Source organism: Ictidomys tridecemlineatus, chromosome 12, assembly GCF_052094955.1.
Source record: "Ictidomys tridecemlineatus isolate mIctTri1 chromosome 12, mIctTri1.hap1, whole genome shotgun sequence".
Taxonomy (NCBI): domain Eukaryota; kingdom Metazoa; phylum Chordata; class Mammalia; order Rodentia; family Sciuridae; genus Ictidomys; species Ictidomys tridecemlineatus.
The window spans coordinates 114,850,863-114,867,663 of record NC_135488.1 but is presented as its reverse complement, the minus strand read 5'-3'; the positions used below and the strand labels follow the sequence as shown (position 1 = coordinate 114,867,663).

Sequence of the window (16,801 nt, the reverse complement as noted above, 5' to 3'; positions counted from 1 at the left end):
TTGCCTCCAGCATCATCAGCAGGGGCCCAGGGCGGTGTCCATTGTACCCGCCTGCCTTGATGGCCTGTGTCCCACACCCGGCAGGGACCGCGGGTGCCTTCTGCTGTGGTGTCCCTCTTCTGTTCCTGATCCTCTCCTCCGGCAGCCCATTTCCTGCCTTGCGTCTGAGCTCTTCTGCTAAACTGAGGGGCAGCGCTTAGGAGGCAGAGATCAGGAATGCCAGTGTGAGAGGCGTCTGGGCCCTCCGCGCCCCTGGGCTCCCCCTGGAGGAGTACGCCAGCCAGGCCCAGCCAGGAGCAGCTGGAGCCTTTGTGTCCTGCTGGGTGGCAGGCAGCTGTCTCACCCTGTGTGCTTCCCGTTCCCACTCCCTCCCAGCTCCTAGAAGCTTCTCTCTGTATCTGCAGGATGGAGTTTACGGTAAGGCTGGCTGCTTGCTGCTTTCCACGTGGGGGGCCAAGGAGTCACCTGTGTCTATTTGAACTTGTGGGTTCATGCGCTGGGGCAGGCTTCTTCATCCTAGTAAGCGGCTGTCCCCCAGCTCGAAGGCACCTAGTTTGCATGACATTCACCTAGGGTGGGTATTTGGGGTCTCCCCCAACATTTTAGAACATTACTGAGAATGTCTTTTCAGAACCAACTTGGGGGAAAGGAGGGAGGTGTACTCAGTAGCTGAGCTCCTCCGCCATTTCCCCAACATGAGCAGGTGCCCTTGCACCGGTGTAGCAGGGCCCTGCTGTTGGCCCCCTTCCTCCAGCTCCTTTTTTCAGGGTGGCCCCTGGCTGCCTGGGTGGCCACCATGGCCAGGTCCAGAGCTCTTGGGGCCAGTGCTTCGGCCCAGTGCCTTGGGGTAGTGCACCTTTTTTTCAACCCATAGAACCGTTTTCTCTTTCCTCATTTATTTGTCTTTAGACAGATGAGTGCAGGAATGTCTCCTATGTAAATATTCCTAACAATGCCCCCAGGTGAGCCTCCCGTCACTGTCCTCTTGCCTCTCCTTAGGAGCCACCAACCCTTCTTGTGCTGCCTTCCAGAGGATTTTCTGGGTGGTTTTTATACATGGGAACGTGCAGCGTTGAGCATTTTGTCGTCCCTTATTGTTTAATCTGTTCCGGGAACACGTGTTGGAGCCTGAAGGTAAACAGATCCCCGGCTCCCGGCTTGATGGGGAGGAGAGGAGAAAGGGAAATGTATAGGACACCCATGTACCTTTCCTTCACCCTAGTTTTAAAACAGTTCAAGAATAGCGTGCTCATGTTAGCAGCCATTGGAAAGTAGAGAATCATCATCATCAGCAGCAGCAGCAGCACCCGGCGCCCGGGACAGAGGCAGCCTTCTCCTGCGCCTGTGTCCGCCTGCACGTCAGCTCTCTCACCCGCGCTCTCGGCAGCACTTGTTTTTTCTTGCTTTCGCGTTGTGTGTGTGCACTGTGATGAAGCTTGTTTCCCTACATCTTAGGACAGCTGTTTTTGTTTTACTAAAAAACAGCAAAAATTAACTCTCTGATGGTCCCAGAGGCTAAGAGTCTGACACTGAGGTGTTGACAAGCCACACTCCCGGAGCCTGTGGGAGATGAAGACAGAATTACAAAAAAAGTTTGCAGCTTCGCCTTTGGCAGAGCTGCAGTGGCTGCTTTTTGGCCTCGGTGGCAGGTTATAAAGGCGATGGCCGGCTGCATGCACAGGGCCAGGGCGCTCATGCCAACCCTGTGGCCTGCTCTGAGGGATGCCCTGGTTCCTACCCTCGGTCTGGCCCAGATGGGAGCAGCATCCAAGAGATGAAAAACGAAAGGGGGAGAAAAAGGAGAGAAGTATTTCTTTCCTCTTTTCCTGCCCTCGGGGGTCGCCTACTGTAAGGTGGATGAAGTCCTTCAGAACAGCTGCCTGAAGCTCCCTCGCAGCTTGAGCAGCCAGTGCCTGGACAGAGCCCAGAAGATGGTGGGCAACCAGCGCTTTGGTTCTGCCGTTCCCTACGTTCTCTCTCATGGTTTAGGAATGGGACAGCAGGATTCCTAGGTGCCGTGGACTTGTGCATGACCAATGTGCTGGGCAATGGTTGATCCCAGAGTTCACTCCCATCTTGGCAGCACATCCTGGCTCTTCCTCCAAACTCTAGTGGATTTTAATATTTTTTTCTACAAAGAAAGGCTTTGAGTTGAATTTTTCCCCCTTTGTGGTGCTGGACATTGAACCCAGGGCCTTGTGCACGAAAGGCAAGCTCTCTACCACATTATGTATATGTACCCGTAAAACTTCGTATTTCTTTATTTTGGTTCTGTGGCTCATACCTCATGCATGCTAACACAAGCCCTAGTCACCACGTCTGGCCAGGGCAAGCACCAGTTCCTTGCTTTCAAATTTGTAATTTAGCCGGGGGGCGAGGAAATCTATCTCCCCAAACATAAATAGCACAACCTAGTTTTGCCTATGCTTTTGAAGATTTATAGTAGGATATCACGTGTGATCTTCTGCTTTTAACATTCTGTTAAGTTCATTCATGCTCCTTGCAGGTTGCTCCTTTCCATCGCTGTGTCCCTCTCTTGCATGGTACACGATGGGTTTCCTATTCTACCAGTGATGGGCATTTGGGTGAGTTTGGCTGTTGTGGAGAGCATTCTGCATGTCCTTGTTCTTCCATTGTATCAGGCACTGTAAACTCTGCCCTTTGGGTTCCTCTTAGGCACATGTATGCAGCACATGGTGATTGGCTTGGATCTTGATTCTGAATGACACCTGCTATTCTCAGGCTTCGCTTTATTCCCACAAGGAGGCGTGTCCGTCATGGCTCTGGCTGTACAATGAGCCCACAGGCTGCAGAGCGACTCGTTGGACACTGTCACGAATGCTCCATGCTCTCTGTAGGGCCAGATGTGTGAGGAGACTGAGCTGCTCTCTGATGTGCCCTGACTCTGTCTTGGCACATTGGCCCCGGAGCTCAGATCTGGTCGTGCTTTGTGTCTTTCGTCCACTGTCTTCAGAACTGTGTTTTCCGCTTACATTGGCCTTTCTTGGATGGAGTGAGGGGACAGGCAGGTGACCACGGAGGGGGCCTACTTGCATGGCCAGGCTGGGGTGTGTAGGGAGTCCGCCCTGTCCCACCAGTGCCGGCTCAAACTGGGACTCCAGCGTGCTGGGACCAACTCCCCGGGTTGGCACAGCCACCTTGTGCTGCTGGCTCATGGCCAGAAGGAATAGGGTGGGCTGATGCTCTTGGAGAAACGTTTTGCATGGAGCTTCTGGGCCAGGGTCGGCAACTTTAATATTTTAGGCTTTATGGGTGGGTCTAGAGGCAAAACTGAGGCTATTTTCTGAGTACTGAGTTATTAGAGAATGATTTTTCACAAATTTTCTTAATGAAATTCAAAACATAGCAGTGATCATGGACCATGGTTTTGGCACTGTGGGCTTACTGAAGAGAAGAGTGGGTCTTCTCGAGAGGGACATTTCTCTTCGTTGGGGTTCAGAGTGAGTCCCCCCACCACCCCATCATCACATCCAGCAGGAAATGTGTCTGCCTATAAAATCCCTCAGGTCATGGCCATGTGGACTGGATTTGGCCTGTGGCCTGTGGGTTTCCCACCCCTGAGCCAGGCCTGAAGGCTGCCCCACGGTGCAGCCTGTCATCATGAGGTGGGTACCTCCTTGCCAGGAGGGAGGCATTGTAGGGTTCTGGGGGCCCAAGGGGAGGAGACGGACCCTCCTATGTCGTAGGGTGGTGTTGATTCTGAGCCCATGGAAGAAAGCGAGTGGGCCACCTGGGTGATTTCCCGGCTGAGGGGCGGCCTTCAGGTGCACCAGAGGGACCTGCAGGGACAGAGGAAGGAGGCCCTCCAGGTTCTGGAAGCATTGGGATGTCCTGCGTGGCAGGATTTCTTCAGGGGGTAGCAAGGCCCGAGGGGCTGGCTGGTCGTTAATGTTTCTCATCTTCATTTTTACGGAGCCTCCTCTGTGGCTGTGGGAGCACTGTGAAGAGGGGGCGTGGGCAGTGCTGGGGTGGTCCTGGCCGTGGGCTCATTTCCCACCCGTCTACAGTCTCTGCTCCCTGTCCCCACTCACCATCCCCACTCATCACCATGCCCACCCCAGCAGTTATTTATTTTCTTGGAGATATTCAGACACATCCCCACAGTCTTGTTTATGCAATAAATTTACCCTATAAAACTTGTTTTACAAACCGAAGGTCAGCTCGGATCTGGCCCTGAATTACAGGGTTTGGCCGGCCTCCTTCCGCCTGCCCTGTCTGTCCTCACTGTTACTTGCTTACAGCTTTTACACAAAAAATCTGGTGCGAGTTTCAGCATTTTTCCTTTTTCCAAGTGTGAGTGGATCTGGGGGTGGTAGGTGTGTGCCAGTGGAATTAGGATCGCAGCCAAGTTGGCAAACACCTTTAGTTCATGGAGAAAATTTTGTTATTATCTCTTTAAAATTCCAGTGCTGGTTTTTGTAAATGACGGACACAGGCCTTTTCTACCACCAAGTCGTTAATGATTCCCGCTTTCCCTGGCCAGGCTTAACCTTAATTATCTGTAAGCATGCTCTGTAATGAAGGGTGTGTTCTCGAGCAGGGAGGGAATTGCCTTTCTCTCTTGCGGTTTCAGTTAAATTACTTCTGCCGCCCGCTCACCTTCACCTCCACTCCCTGCTGCACAGACTGAGCAAGAGCGGCATGAGCGCTTGTCCACTCACTCCTGGGCGGGAAACGCCCCTTCCCTTCAGCTAGGTCCCAGAACCGTGTGCAGCCGTGGGTGGGGAGGGCTGTGCCCCCCCCCCCAGGGAGTTGCTGCAGTCCCACTTCCCTTGTTGCAGGGACCACCACCTCCTGCTCATGTGCCTCTGGGGTACCAGAGTCTGGAGACATGGCCTTGGCTTGAGAGGCAGCTGCCCGTCTCTGGTTGGTTCTCCCGGAGTCTGCTGCCCAGCACCAGCACTCAGCACCTACTAGCTTCTGAGCTGCGGTTCCAGCCAGTCCTCTGGTCTTTGGGTAGCCTTTCCCTGAATCCCCTTCCTGCCTGACCTGGCAGCTTCCAGGTATGGTGCTCCACGTCCCCTCCGTCTCAGGAAACATGGGGGCCTGCCGACAAGGAGTCCCGTTCTGGGCCAGGTGTGTGGCAGGCCCTGGGAGGTGAGCAGGGGCAGTTCTGTTAGCATCTGTGTAACTTAATGTGCCAGGGGTATGATTGCTGTCGGTCGCATGTACTTGCTCAGGAGTGGCTGCTCAGTGGGCAGGGCGGGCCTGGGGCAGAGCTCAACCACTGGGGGAAGCAGGTCTGTGTGCAGGCAGAGCCCTGCGCCCCTGGCTCTCGCCAGCGTGATGTTTGTGGAGGGTCTTGTCCTGGCTGGACAGTGAAGGCCACCTGGCTTAGCGCTCAGCACTTACTGGATACTCAGTGAATTTTCTCAGCTGAAACGTGGAGTAAGCACAGGACTAGGGGAAATGTACGGTGAGTGCCTGGCTCACCCTGGAGGGGGACATCAGGTGGCTCTGGAGGAAGGACGCCTCTGAACCAGCTTGCCAGGCTGGAGCAGAAGTCAGGGCTCAAGAGGAAGCAGGAGCAGGGTGTGAGGAGAGAGTAGTGTCCAGTGTGAGAAGCAAGAGAGAGGACAGCAGGTCGAGGGCTGCAGGCCATGCTTGATGATGGACGCTGGGTGTCTAGCCAAAGCCGGCAGAGGCAGTGGGCAGCAGAGCAGGTTTTAAAGCTTGCTAATAAGTTGGGACCCTGTTCTGAGGTTCTCAGGAAGTCTTTCCAGTGGCCAACCTTAGTGATGTGCTTCTAAGCCTGTGGGGTTCTCTCCCTTCCTGCCTTCCCAGCTTGTAGAATGTTGTTCAGGAACGTGGCCAAGTGGTGCTTGTAGAGAGCCCACCAGGTTGCGGGGGGTTTTGACTTGGGCACTGCATATAGCCCGCGCACACCTGCCTGCAGCAGTGCTGTCGACAGCCGGGGCCGGGAGACAGAGGTGTGTGTCACTGCGCCAGGCTAATGCTTTGTTTCTCAATGGACATTTTTAGGTTTAGGATCCTAGCAAAATCAACCAGTAGAGTTCCCACATAGCTCTGCCCCTGCACACGCACAGCGTCCCGCAGACTCCGTGGGACACGTGTGGTTGCCACCCAGAGTCCACGGTCGGCTTCGCTCCTGGCGGAGTATGTCCTGTGTTTGGTCAGACGTACAGTGTCACAATTAGAGCTGCTCTGTGTTGTAACCCTCTGTCAAATGTCTGGGGCCTTGTGATCTCTTTCCCATCTAAAATTGTCACACTGATCATTAGCATCTGCTTTTAGCATCCAGTAAAGTCGCTGCCATTGTTGCATTAGAACCAGGACTTAGGGTGCTGAGGTTGACACTGGTTTGAGGGGGATCCGGGAGGCTCCGTGCTCTGAGGGGTTGCGCTGTATTGGGAGATGGGCCGTGCCGTGTTTTATGGCCAGACCCACAGTGGGTGATCGTCACCACTGTTGTGGGGTTTGTGTTCACCACGCTGGGCTGGGCGCTCCCCACAGTTCTCCAGTCAGTCATCCGGCAACCCTGTGACAGGTGTCACTGTCCTGTCGCACAGACGCCCTCTCCCTCCCATCACACCTAAGGGTCGACACTCTTGGTTCTTCTGTTGTTTAATTGGGCAACAAGGAAACGTTACCTCTAGTTTTCTAGTTGCCAGCTTCGATAAGTCACTGCAGGTACTGTTTGAGCACCTACTACGCGTAGGCTTTATATGAGCCATATGCTGCTAGTTTGGGATAGTTGGTCTGTAAAATTTGGCAAACATTAAATATATAGTGTGTCTGTTTAACCATTCAACCTTGTAAAGCGGGTATTGCTATTGCCGGCTTCTGGAAGGGCGTTGAGGTGTGGGGAGGACTGGGGAGGTGCCTCCTCACAGCGAACACGTTCTTGTTTGGGTCTTTCCAGTCCCAGAGCGGTTTGCCTCCCTTGCTCCACCGCGTCTGTCGGGCAGGTCTGGTCCTGCAGCATGGCTATCCTTGGGGCCTGCTGGTCGGAGTGCTCCATTGGGGGATGGGTTGTGAATGTAGGGACAGGCACATGCTGAGACTGGCCGGTATGCGGAGAGCACAGCCAGGTAGGAGTAGTCTGACCAGAGCCACTCACTTTATGCAGAAGGGGTGTCAGGCAGGGCTGCTCACCCGCTGCAGGTGGATGAGGCGCATGAGGAGGGGTTGGTTCTCAGTTATCGCCAACCAGACGGCTGCTCAGCGCCATTTAAAGGCCAGGCTTCTGCATCATGCTGAAGGTTTGTCCTTCAGAAACAGCCCCAGGGGCCTGGTGGCCCAGCAGGGGCCTCCAGAAGGCATCTCGTAGGGCTGCGCCCTGGTCTAAGCACAGACACATTTTCATTCACATATTCTCTGTATTTTAGGCTTTGGACGTGGACCGGATGGTTCTTTACAAAATGAAGAAATCCGTGAAAGCCATCAACATCTCTGGGTTGGGTGAGTACCCACTCTTCCCGGTTTTCTGTGTGAAGACATCGCCTCTGTCATCCCAACATCATAACCCCACCCTAACCAGCCAACAAGTGGACCCCCTCCCAGCTGGGCTGGAGACCAGAGGCGAGCTGGGACGTCCCCTCCAGAGCACCCGTCACTGCCAGCCAGCTAATGAGCGGATGTACTTTCTTACCTCTGCTGTTTGGTTGGTGCAGTGCATCACACCAGAGGTCCCCATCCATTTCTCTCTTCCCCAGTTCTTGCCTGTCCTATTTGGAAATAAAATCAATAAATACATAATTAATTAGTCAGAGTAGTATTTGATCTAGACTTATAAACGTATTTTTTAAAGAACCCTCTGCAGCTTGGGCCTAAAGATAGCAGGCTGTGTGTACACGGTGGGTCTACTCTACACAAATCCTGTGAGTGATGGAAAGAAGGTGGCAGCCTTGGGAGACTGGAGACAGTGAGGAGCCCCAGAGAGAGGGCTGATGGATTCTGGATAGAAGGCTTGCCTGTGTGAGGGTGTGCGCCCCTGCCAAGGTGCAGCAGTTGGGGGCCTGGGGTGGGAGCACTCAGGGGCTTCCTTGTCTACACCATGTCTCCTCCACCCTGGTGGTGTCTTGACCAGAGTGGTGAGTGGAGCAGTGCAGGTGATGTACTCGGAGTGTGGATCCCACCCCCCCCTCAGCATAGCATGAGCGCAAGCTCCAGAGGCTGCTCTCGACTCGCTCGGTCTACGATGCTCTCCCTCTCGCCCCAGAGGTGCTGCTGCGTGGAGCACTGCCAGGTGAAAAGATCAGATTAACGGGAGTTGTACAAGGGCCCTACGCTGAGAGCTGCGAATCGCTGCCCACCAAAATCCCAGAAGGCCTAGGGGAGGAATGTGTGGTGCGTGGGTTGAAGGTGGTCAAGGGTCCGTTCTCCCCACATGGTCTCAGCTGCTCCTGGGCCAGTGAGAATTCAGGCAGGGGAGATGGACATGCTGATTCCGAGGGGGCTGTGGACGGTAGGGCTCTGCCTCTGACTTCTTCCTGGGTGAGGTGACGGGGAATAAAAACGGAATACTCTGCTGCTTGTGCAGAGGCTGGCCGGGTGGCCACTGCCCATCTGTAGGAGGGACTCGTGCAACGCCCAGGTCTGGCCCGGCGCCTGGCGGTGCAGCATGTGGACAGGCACGTAAAGGGCAGAAATGTCAGGAGATGGCCGTTAGAGTCAGCACCGCTGACTGATTTGCCTTTCTGACCTGTGTTCTGAGCGCGTGCCACAAACAAACTCTGTTCTTTTACCTGTCCCCAGAGCCGTTCCTGCAATGCAACCCAGTGATGTTTAAAATCTGCTTAAAACTCAGCAGTGTTTTCTTGTCCACATAGAAGTGAGTTTCTTCCAGGACACAGGAGAGATCAGGAAGGCCTTCGGGGGCTTTAGAGCTCCCAGAACGTGGAGACAGAGCACAAGTCAACGGGTTTCTCGCCTTCCAGAACCGTCCACAGGGCTTAATATGCATTTGTGGATTGTGAGAGGATGGGGTCTTGATATTTTCCCGACTCATGTGCCCCTGAAGCTGTCCCTGCCTCTTCCCATCACCCTCCCAGAGGCCTCAGGTTGTTGAGCACCGCCTGGGCCAGGCCACCTGTGCAGAGGCCCCTCCCCAGGCCTGGGTGTCCCCAGCATGCCACACCATGCCTTCTTCCCTGTGCCCACGTTCCTCTGCTTGAAATGGCGTTTTGCCACTGGGGAAGCTCATTCAGAGTCACAGAGCTGGTAAATGACAGGGTCGGGATGTTGACACAGCTCTTGGAACACCCAGCCTCTGTCCTTCCCAAGGTCTCGCATCCGGCAGGCTGGCTGTCCACCTGACCTTGGTGGGGGGGGGTCTTCTATTTTTGTCATCTCGCACTCATTTATTGCATCATGCCAACTTTAAGTTATTATAAGGTCACGAGTCTGGATTTTTTTAAAGTGCTGGTCCTGAAACCTTTATTTCAGAACACTGTTGTCTACTTCAGAAAGTCACCTGAGGAAACTCTATCCTTTGCCTATGATGTGGCTGACATCATTCACGGCACTTTTGGAAGCTTTCTCTGAAACTGCTTTTTGTAGCACATTCTTTTGAATATATTTAGCAGAGGAATCTAAGGGTAGATTAAATTGTTTTAGAACTAGACATCAGAAGTCAGTCAGACACATTCAGCGAGGGATTAAGCCGCCGACTGCCCTGGCTGGGGGTGCCCTTCAGCTGGACCGGCTCTGCTCGAGGCCAGTGGCTCCCCAGGAGCTCCCTGTGGTGCTCAGAGCGTTGGTGCTCAGCCTCCCAGGGCGACTGTCTAAGAAGAACACTTGCTCTGTGCGAGAGACCGTGAAAATGTGATACTGCCCTTCACCCTTTCCAGTCTCCTGTTGCTTCATTTCTGTGAGATTGGGGTGTCCTGATTTGTCCTGAGACGGCCCCATCTGACCTCTCACTCCACCCGAGGTGTCTGCTCTCCAGCCTGGGGGAGCCTGTGGTGACTTACGCCTGGCGCTTCTGCACAGCCACACCCTGGGCTCTTCCCTGCCCCAGTCACCTGGGTGGGACCTGCCAGTCCCTCCACACCCGGCTAGCTAAGACTCGATAAAGAGCTAGCCTTCTTGGACTCTCTTTAGTGGCTCAAAGTGGCACAAATTTATCTTTCAGATCTGCAGGTGAGGACTGTGACATGGCTCTCTCTGGACCACATCAAGCCATCGTCAGAGTTCCTCCCTGGCCTCTCTCGGGGAGAGTCTGTTTCTTTGACTTGCCCAGCTTCTAGAGTCCACCTGCAGTCCTCGGCTCTTGGCCTCCTTCCATCCACAAAGCCAGCAGATGGAGTCTTCCCCACACTTCACAGTCTGCTCGGGTGTCCATAGCAAACACTGTGGCCTGTGGCTTGCGCTGTTCCTTTCTCACAGTTCTGGAGGCTGGAAGTCCCTGGTCCCAGTGTCCCTGTGTTCGTGTTCTGGGGGGGTTCTCCTGGCTGCAGACAGCTGCCTGCATGCTGTGTCCTTCAGGGCAGAGAGAGAGGAAGCAAGCTCCCTGTCATTGTTCTCAGAAGGGCACAAACCCCGTGTGAGGCCCCCTGATGACTTCCGGATGACTTCCAGCGGCCCCGTCTCCAGAGAGCACCACAGTACGGGTCTGAGCTTCAGTATGTGAATTTGGGGAGGCACAGTTCAGTCCCACGGTGATCACTGACTCTTCCTGTCTCCTCCTTTGACATTTAAGTACCGAACACATGGGGCCTCCCGCAGATAATCAGGATAATCTCACCATTAAATCCACTTGATTGGCAGCTTTAATTCCATGTGCAGTCTCAGTTCCCCTTTGGTGGCTAGTCAGCATATTCAGTTCCCATTGACCACAATGGGGACACCCTTGTGGGGGATGGGACATTACTCTGAGGTCGCATCACTTTTGACTCTTCTATTTGACCCCCAAATAAAGGGTTCCTAATATGCAGGTAGAGTTACACTAAATACTGCTTTTTGCTGTTCTCTAGTAGTTTTGTGTCCCGGTTGATCTTCGTTCCTTGAGTAACTGCAGGGCCTTGAGGTCAAGGACCACTTCCAGGAGGCAGTGTGGTTTGTGATGAGGGGCTCGTAAGTATTAGGATCCCAGAAGCCTGGATTAAAAGTTAGCAGTGCCTCTCACAAGGTCTGCAGCACTGGGAAAATGGTTTCAACTTTCTGAGCCTCAGTTTCCTCGTACGTAAAGAGGGATTGTTAATACTGGTCGCTAGAACTGATAGGTCTACCTGAGAGAACGTGGAAAAGCAGAGGTCCCTACCTGGACACATGGTGGGGGTGGAAGCTGCACGTAGACTCCCCGTGTCCCCCAGTGGCTGGCACAGGGGCAGGCCAATGCATGGTGGCTGCCCGTTGAACTCTCAGTCTCACGTTTCCTGCCTGTGCTGAAGGTTCTTAGACGGGGTTTGTGGAGTAGGAGAGGTAATCTGGTGATTTTAGATGTGGGCGGAGTGTGTTGGAGCGGACCCTCTGCTAGGCGAGGATTTCTGTACATTTGTGTAGAAGGGAGTTTTGAGATGCCTTGGACCTGGGGTTGGCACACTGACCAGCCACCTGTGTGCTCATGACCTATGAGCTCAGAGTGTGTTTACCATCTTACCAAGTACTTAAACAGTAGCCTCAGCATGGCCTCAGCCTGTAAAGCCTTGGATATTTACTTTCTGGCTTTTTAGGAAAAAGTATGCCAATCTCTGCCTTAAAGAAGTTTCTAGAACTCTGGAGTAGAATCCCCTGGGGGTCTAGTTAAAACACCATGGCTGGACCCCACTCGCAGAGTTTCTGGTTCAGCCTGTTGGGGATGGAGTCTGAGTATTTGCTAATGGAACAGTGGCAGGGACGGAGCTGGTCTTGGAGAATGCTGCCCTGGGAAGCCCCCCTCACGCCTTACACCTTGCGCTGGGTCAAAGAGTATCAGGGTGTCACATGTACGTACTCAGCAGCAGTTTTCTTATGCAATAGCAGGTCACTAGATTTGCTCCCAGTTACAGAGATGACAACTTGTCAGGTGTGTTTTCTGGAACATCTTAGGGACAGGTTTGTAAAAGCAGATTTATAATTTGTTGAGAAAGGTTTCTACGATGATAGTTTTCCTTGCTCAGTGGACTTCTGTCTGACCTCTTAAACAAATCCAGTACATGTTTATTTAAAAACTCTTATTAGTCTATATTTTCCAAGCTCTGTTTCAGCCCACAGTGTTTTTTCCCTGCTGGGAAGTTGAAGGTAACATTTTTCATTTGTGTTTGACACATCAGTGGGTAAAAAATTCATCTTTGTCAGGGAGGAAGCAGTGAAAGATTTTCATTTTCACTTCTCCGGAATGACTCTCTTGACACCTTGGTGCTGTGCTCCTGTGGAGAGGGAAGTCCTCTCTTTTTTTTTTTTTTTTTTTTTTAAAGAGAGAGTGAGAGAGAGAGTGAGAGAATTTTTTTTTTTTTTAGAGAGAGTGAGAGAAGAGAGAGAGAGAGAGGAGAGAGAGAATTTTTAATATTTATTTTTTAGTTCTCGGCAGACACAACATCCTTGTTGGTATGTGGTGCTGAGGATCGAACCCGGGCCGCACGCATGCCAGGCGAGCGCGCTACCACTTGAGCCACATCCCCAGCCCGGGAAGTCCTCTCTTCACTTAGTCGGAATGTCTTGGAGAAATCATCATATCTTGAAATGAAAAGTACAAAGAAGGAAATGTTAATTTTCCTCAAGCTCTTGCCGTCTTCACCAGAGAAGAAAATCAGAGTTCACAACTTGGTGTTTCTTTTATTTGCAATGCTAATTAGAACACAGTAATAAAGTCAGCCTAGAATTAACCCAGAGAACTGTTTCTGTTACATGTATCCTATGACGAGAGGAGGCTAGCTCAAAAGAAATGTAGGAAAAAGTTTTATTGTACATTAAGAAGGTGCCTTATCTGGCATGATTTTCTACCTGTTGCATGAGAAACTAACTGAATCGTAGTAATCTTTAGCACTTGGCAAGGAGTTGGTGACATGGGTATTCTGTTACTTTGCTGTGGCTCAGAGATTTTTGGAAAGCAGTTGGTAGTGTACATCAAGAACAGCAAACATCTCCATATGGAAGGCTGTCCGCACAGAGATGTCCACGTTGCCTCGCTGATGGCAGTGAGAAGCTGACTCAGCTAGGGTCTAGCCCTTAGGGATTAGGGTCATGAAGCAACGTGAGGAAAAATGCTTATGAGAAATCTCCAGGCAATAAAATTCAGAAGATAAAATTTATGTACATGTTTCTGTGATAAAAAGAAGTAGGAGATTACGACAATGAAGAAAGTGTATCCATATTGACATTCATGAGCTTGATGGTAGAATAATAATGATGATGGTAATGAGGAGTACTCGTGCTCAACGAATACACGGATTTGACCCCGTGCAGTGTGTTAGGTTCAGGCGAGGTAAGTGGGGCAGCGGACCCACCGGCCCAGGGCACACGCTAGCAGGCAGCAGCTGGGGTTCTGACCCGGGTGAGTGTCCCAGGCTTACCTTGTGAGCTTTGCATGCTCAGCCTGGCACACGGCCGCAGGGGAAGAGGCTGCACACTGAGAGAAGCCGAGCAGGGGGTGCGGGAGCATCCTGGATGTCATCTTCTGGAACAATGCCCAGTGGTTCTGACTGATCAGTGTGAGCTGGTTCAGGACACGTGCTGAAGGCAAGTCACAGATGGCCTCAGCAGCACCTGGAAGACGATGTCCCCACTGAGTTGTAACAGCAGCATTTTAGGAAGATCCAAAGAGCCCCGTCCTAGAAGGGATGTCTGAAGGGCGTGGGATTGGGGTTTTTGAAGGGTGTGTTTGAAGGCCTTTCTCTGGGGTGGAGAAGGCAGACGCGTTACTTGTCCCTCTGTAGAGAGCCCATTTATGAGGGAGAAGGGAACTGGGTGAGCAGCCTCAGAGGCAAGCTGGTCATTGCAAGGTCCCCTCAGTGGAGAAGGAGGTGAAGACGTGGACCCAGTGGCCTGGGTAGTGTCTCCAGTTTGAGCCTCTGAGCATGTCGCCGTCTCTGCTGGTGAAGAATGGTGACTAGGATTGGGTGGGTGACTTGGGGACTCCCATCAGCAGTGAGCAGCCTGTCGGTCATGGAAGGCTGGCAAAGCTGGAGGCTGTGGCTTACAGTCTGAGTACCAGTGAGTCACACGAGGTGCCATCTTGCTCTGGTAGGAGACTGAGGCTCACCTGGGCATGGGCATCTCCCATGGCACGTTGGGCACACGGACATGTCTTTCAGAAATGGTATGCACAGGGCTACCTGGAGAGACCGTCAGAACCTCCTGTGAAAGCCACGAGGGGAAAGAACCAGCAGTGGGGCCAAACCGCCGTGCTGCCCAGGTGGGACTGTCACCCGGTGGGTTGTTTGCCTCCTGGAAACACTGGCCTGGTCACGCACCAACCAGGTAGCCGTGGCCTGTTTCTTCATCTGTGAAGCCCAGCGGAGGTGTCCTGGGGTGGACGATGAGCTCTCTGTGAGGTGGTGCTGGCTGTGACAGGAGGCCTTAGAGACCAGACTGTCCCAGGGGAAGAAGGCCTCGACACACCCGGGGGTGTGTGTGTGTGTGTGTGTGTCTCGCTGCGTCTGTGCCGCGCTGAGGGCTGTCAGGAATGGGAATCGTCTCCCAGCGGGGTGGGGTGCCAACAAGGGGAGACGGGCGCTGCTCTGGCCTGGCTGAGCCCGTTCCTTGGCCAGCACCAGCTCTTGCCCAGGGAAGGGCTTCCATCGCTGGGTGAGCTCCTAATCACTTGGGGTCTCCTTCAAGCAAAGGTGGTTTGAACACCAGCCCCTGGGGCTTGTAGGCCCCAGGAGAGCCGACTGCTTCGCATTTGGTCTCTGGGTGCCCCCGATGCACAGCCCTGGGTGAGGAGAGCCCGGCCCCTCAGGCCCAGCATCCTCTCGTCCTGCAGAGGCCCAGAGGGAGGAAGCTCAGAGCCCGCCCTTCCCCAGCCGGGGGATTCGCCGCCTTCCTGGTGCAGGGGTGCGTTTGTGCCATGTGCGTTGGTGCACAGTGGGTTGTTTTTTCCTGTTTGTCTTGTGAAGTTGTGGGCAGATTGCAGGCTTTGCTCTTCTGTGTCGCCTCCAAGTCCAGCTTTTAAAATGCAGATTCATAGCCCTTTAAGCCTCTCAGGGCTCCCCTTTACCTGGATGGAGTCCTTCGTCACCTGGCCCTGCCTGAGCCTGCTGGCCACCACCTCTCCCCAGGGTCTGGCCACCGCAGTGCCACACACTGCAGAGCGTCATTCTGGTTGTAGCCTTGTGTCCTTGCACGGGCTCAGTGGGTTCAGTCTCTGTCGGGGCTCCCTCCTTGAGTGCAGGGCTCTGCTGTAGGAACCTTTGTCTTCACTGGGGCTGGCTGGCGATGGGTTCCACATGATCGGACTTTGTCCCTTAGTAGAATGGGTGCTTAGGGAACACAGTGGGAATACACGGGAATGTTGGTGTTTGCCGTGCTCGGAGCCTATAACCTAGAGACAGAAGGCACAGTAGTTCATTCAGCTGGTCTCCTCTTACTTGGCTTCTGAATGTGCCCCTGCAAGAAGCCAGAGTCCTAGAAAGGGAACTGGGGCGGTGTTAACGTATTCCTGCTGACTGTAACTGTCCCTGGCAGGACAGGACCAAAGAGTGTACAGTGGTCATAGGCAAGAGTCAGTCCTCACCCCGACCTCGGTGGCTCCACTGCTAGCTGCCCGTGTTGGCCGTAGCTGGGCGAGGTAGATCCTCTGGCAGCCGGCCAGGACTGGCAGTTTCCTGAGGACTCAAGGTCAAACGGGATGTCCTAGGAAAGTCTTCATGGAGTGGCTTTTCCGTGACATTTTGGAGTGGACAGAGCTTGGGGTGTTAGAGGAGGGAAGAACATGGCAGGTGCTGGGGCCGTGACAGTGTGGGACTGCCAGGGACTGTCCCTGGGAGTTGGGTGCTTCTGCCTCCCCAGACAGGCTTTGGGTCCTTCCTGTGTTCCTGGCTCACGTGAGCTCATCCAGGAGCGGCTTTGGAGGGGAGAGACAGATTGCAATGTTCTCAGGGGACACAGGCAGAGAACTAACATGATCTAGCCATTGCAGGTGACAATGACTTCTTTATGTTAACTTCTTATTATAAAGATACTAAGAGCTTAGTTTAGAAAATTTAGAAAATTCAGGGAAGCATTGGAACAAAGTCTCATCAGCCATGGCCACATCTCACTTGGTGTTTGACCAGGAGAGGCGCGGGCGACCCTGGTCTGGGCCCACTTTGAGCTGCATGGCCCTGGGCTGATGATTGTCTCCCAGAGTCTGTTTCCTCTTCTGTAAGCACCCACCTCCGAGATCGCCCCTGACCCATGCTGGCAGGTAATGGCTGCCATTTTACCACCACTGTGAGCATTTTGGTGAATGGTTTTCAGCCTCTTCTGGATACTTTACAAAATTGGGACTGAATGTCTGATTCTGTATCCTGCCTTTTGTATTTTTTTAAGTTGTAGATGGAAACATTATTACATTTGTTTTATTTAATTATCGAACCCCGTGCTTCATGTGTGCTAGGCAAGCACTCTGCTGCTGAGCCACAACCCAGCCCTGGATCGTGCCTTTTTAAAACTTGGCATTCTGGGCTGAACATATCCCGATTTTAAAAGCTGACATAATATTCCATCTTGTGGCTAGACTGTTCCGTAGCCATCAGCACATTGTTGGAGCTTTTTACATTTTCCATTTTTGCTCTTTATAAATGGTTCTGTACACACATCTCTGACCACCTTGATTACTCCTTTAGGGTGGGTTTCTGGAGGGGGTCTATCCAGTGGCACGACTGTGGTTAAGATTCTTAGTACAGATCTCCTTGTT

General features: G+C 53.0%; 1 protein-coding gene across 8 annotated transcripts in view; it reads left to right on the top strand.

Annotated features, from left to right (window-relative positions):
* The window catches only part of Asap2 (ArfGAP with SH3 domain, ankyrin repeat and PH domain 2), a 155,478-nt gene that overhangs the window by 48,230 nt on the left and 90,447 nt on the right, over nucleotides 1-16,801 (top strand). For 6 of the 8 annotated variants that reach the window (XR_013429281.1, XR_013429280.1, XM_078029687.1 and 3 more), the window contains one exon: nucleotides 7,371-7,443. The exons of 1 other annotated variant lie outside the window; for it this stretch is intronic. Coding sequence is in view for 5 of the 7 variants with exons in the window: in XM_078029686.1 (XP_077885812.1) it covers nucleotides 7,371-7,443 (73 nt within the window). In the remaining 2 variants the exon portion in view is untranslated. Of the gene's footprint in view, nucleotides 1-7,370; nucleotides 7,444-7,522; nucleotides 7,750-16,801 lie in introns of those variants that run through there. One more of the 8 variants, XM_078029689.1, reaches the window with a different exon arrangement.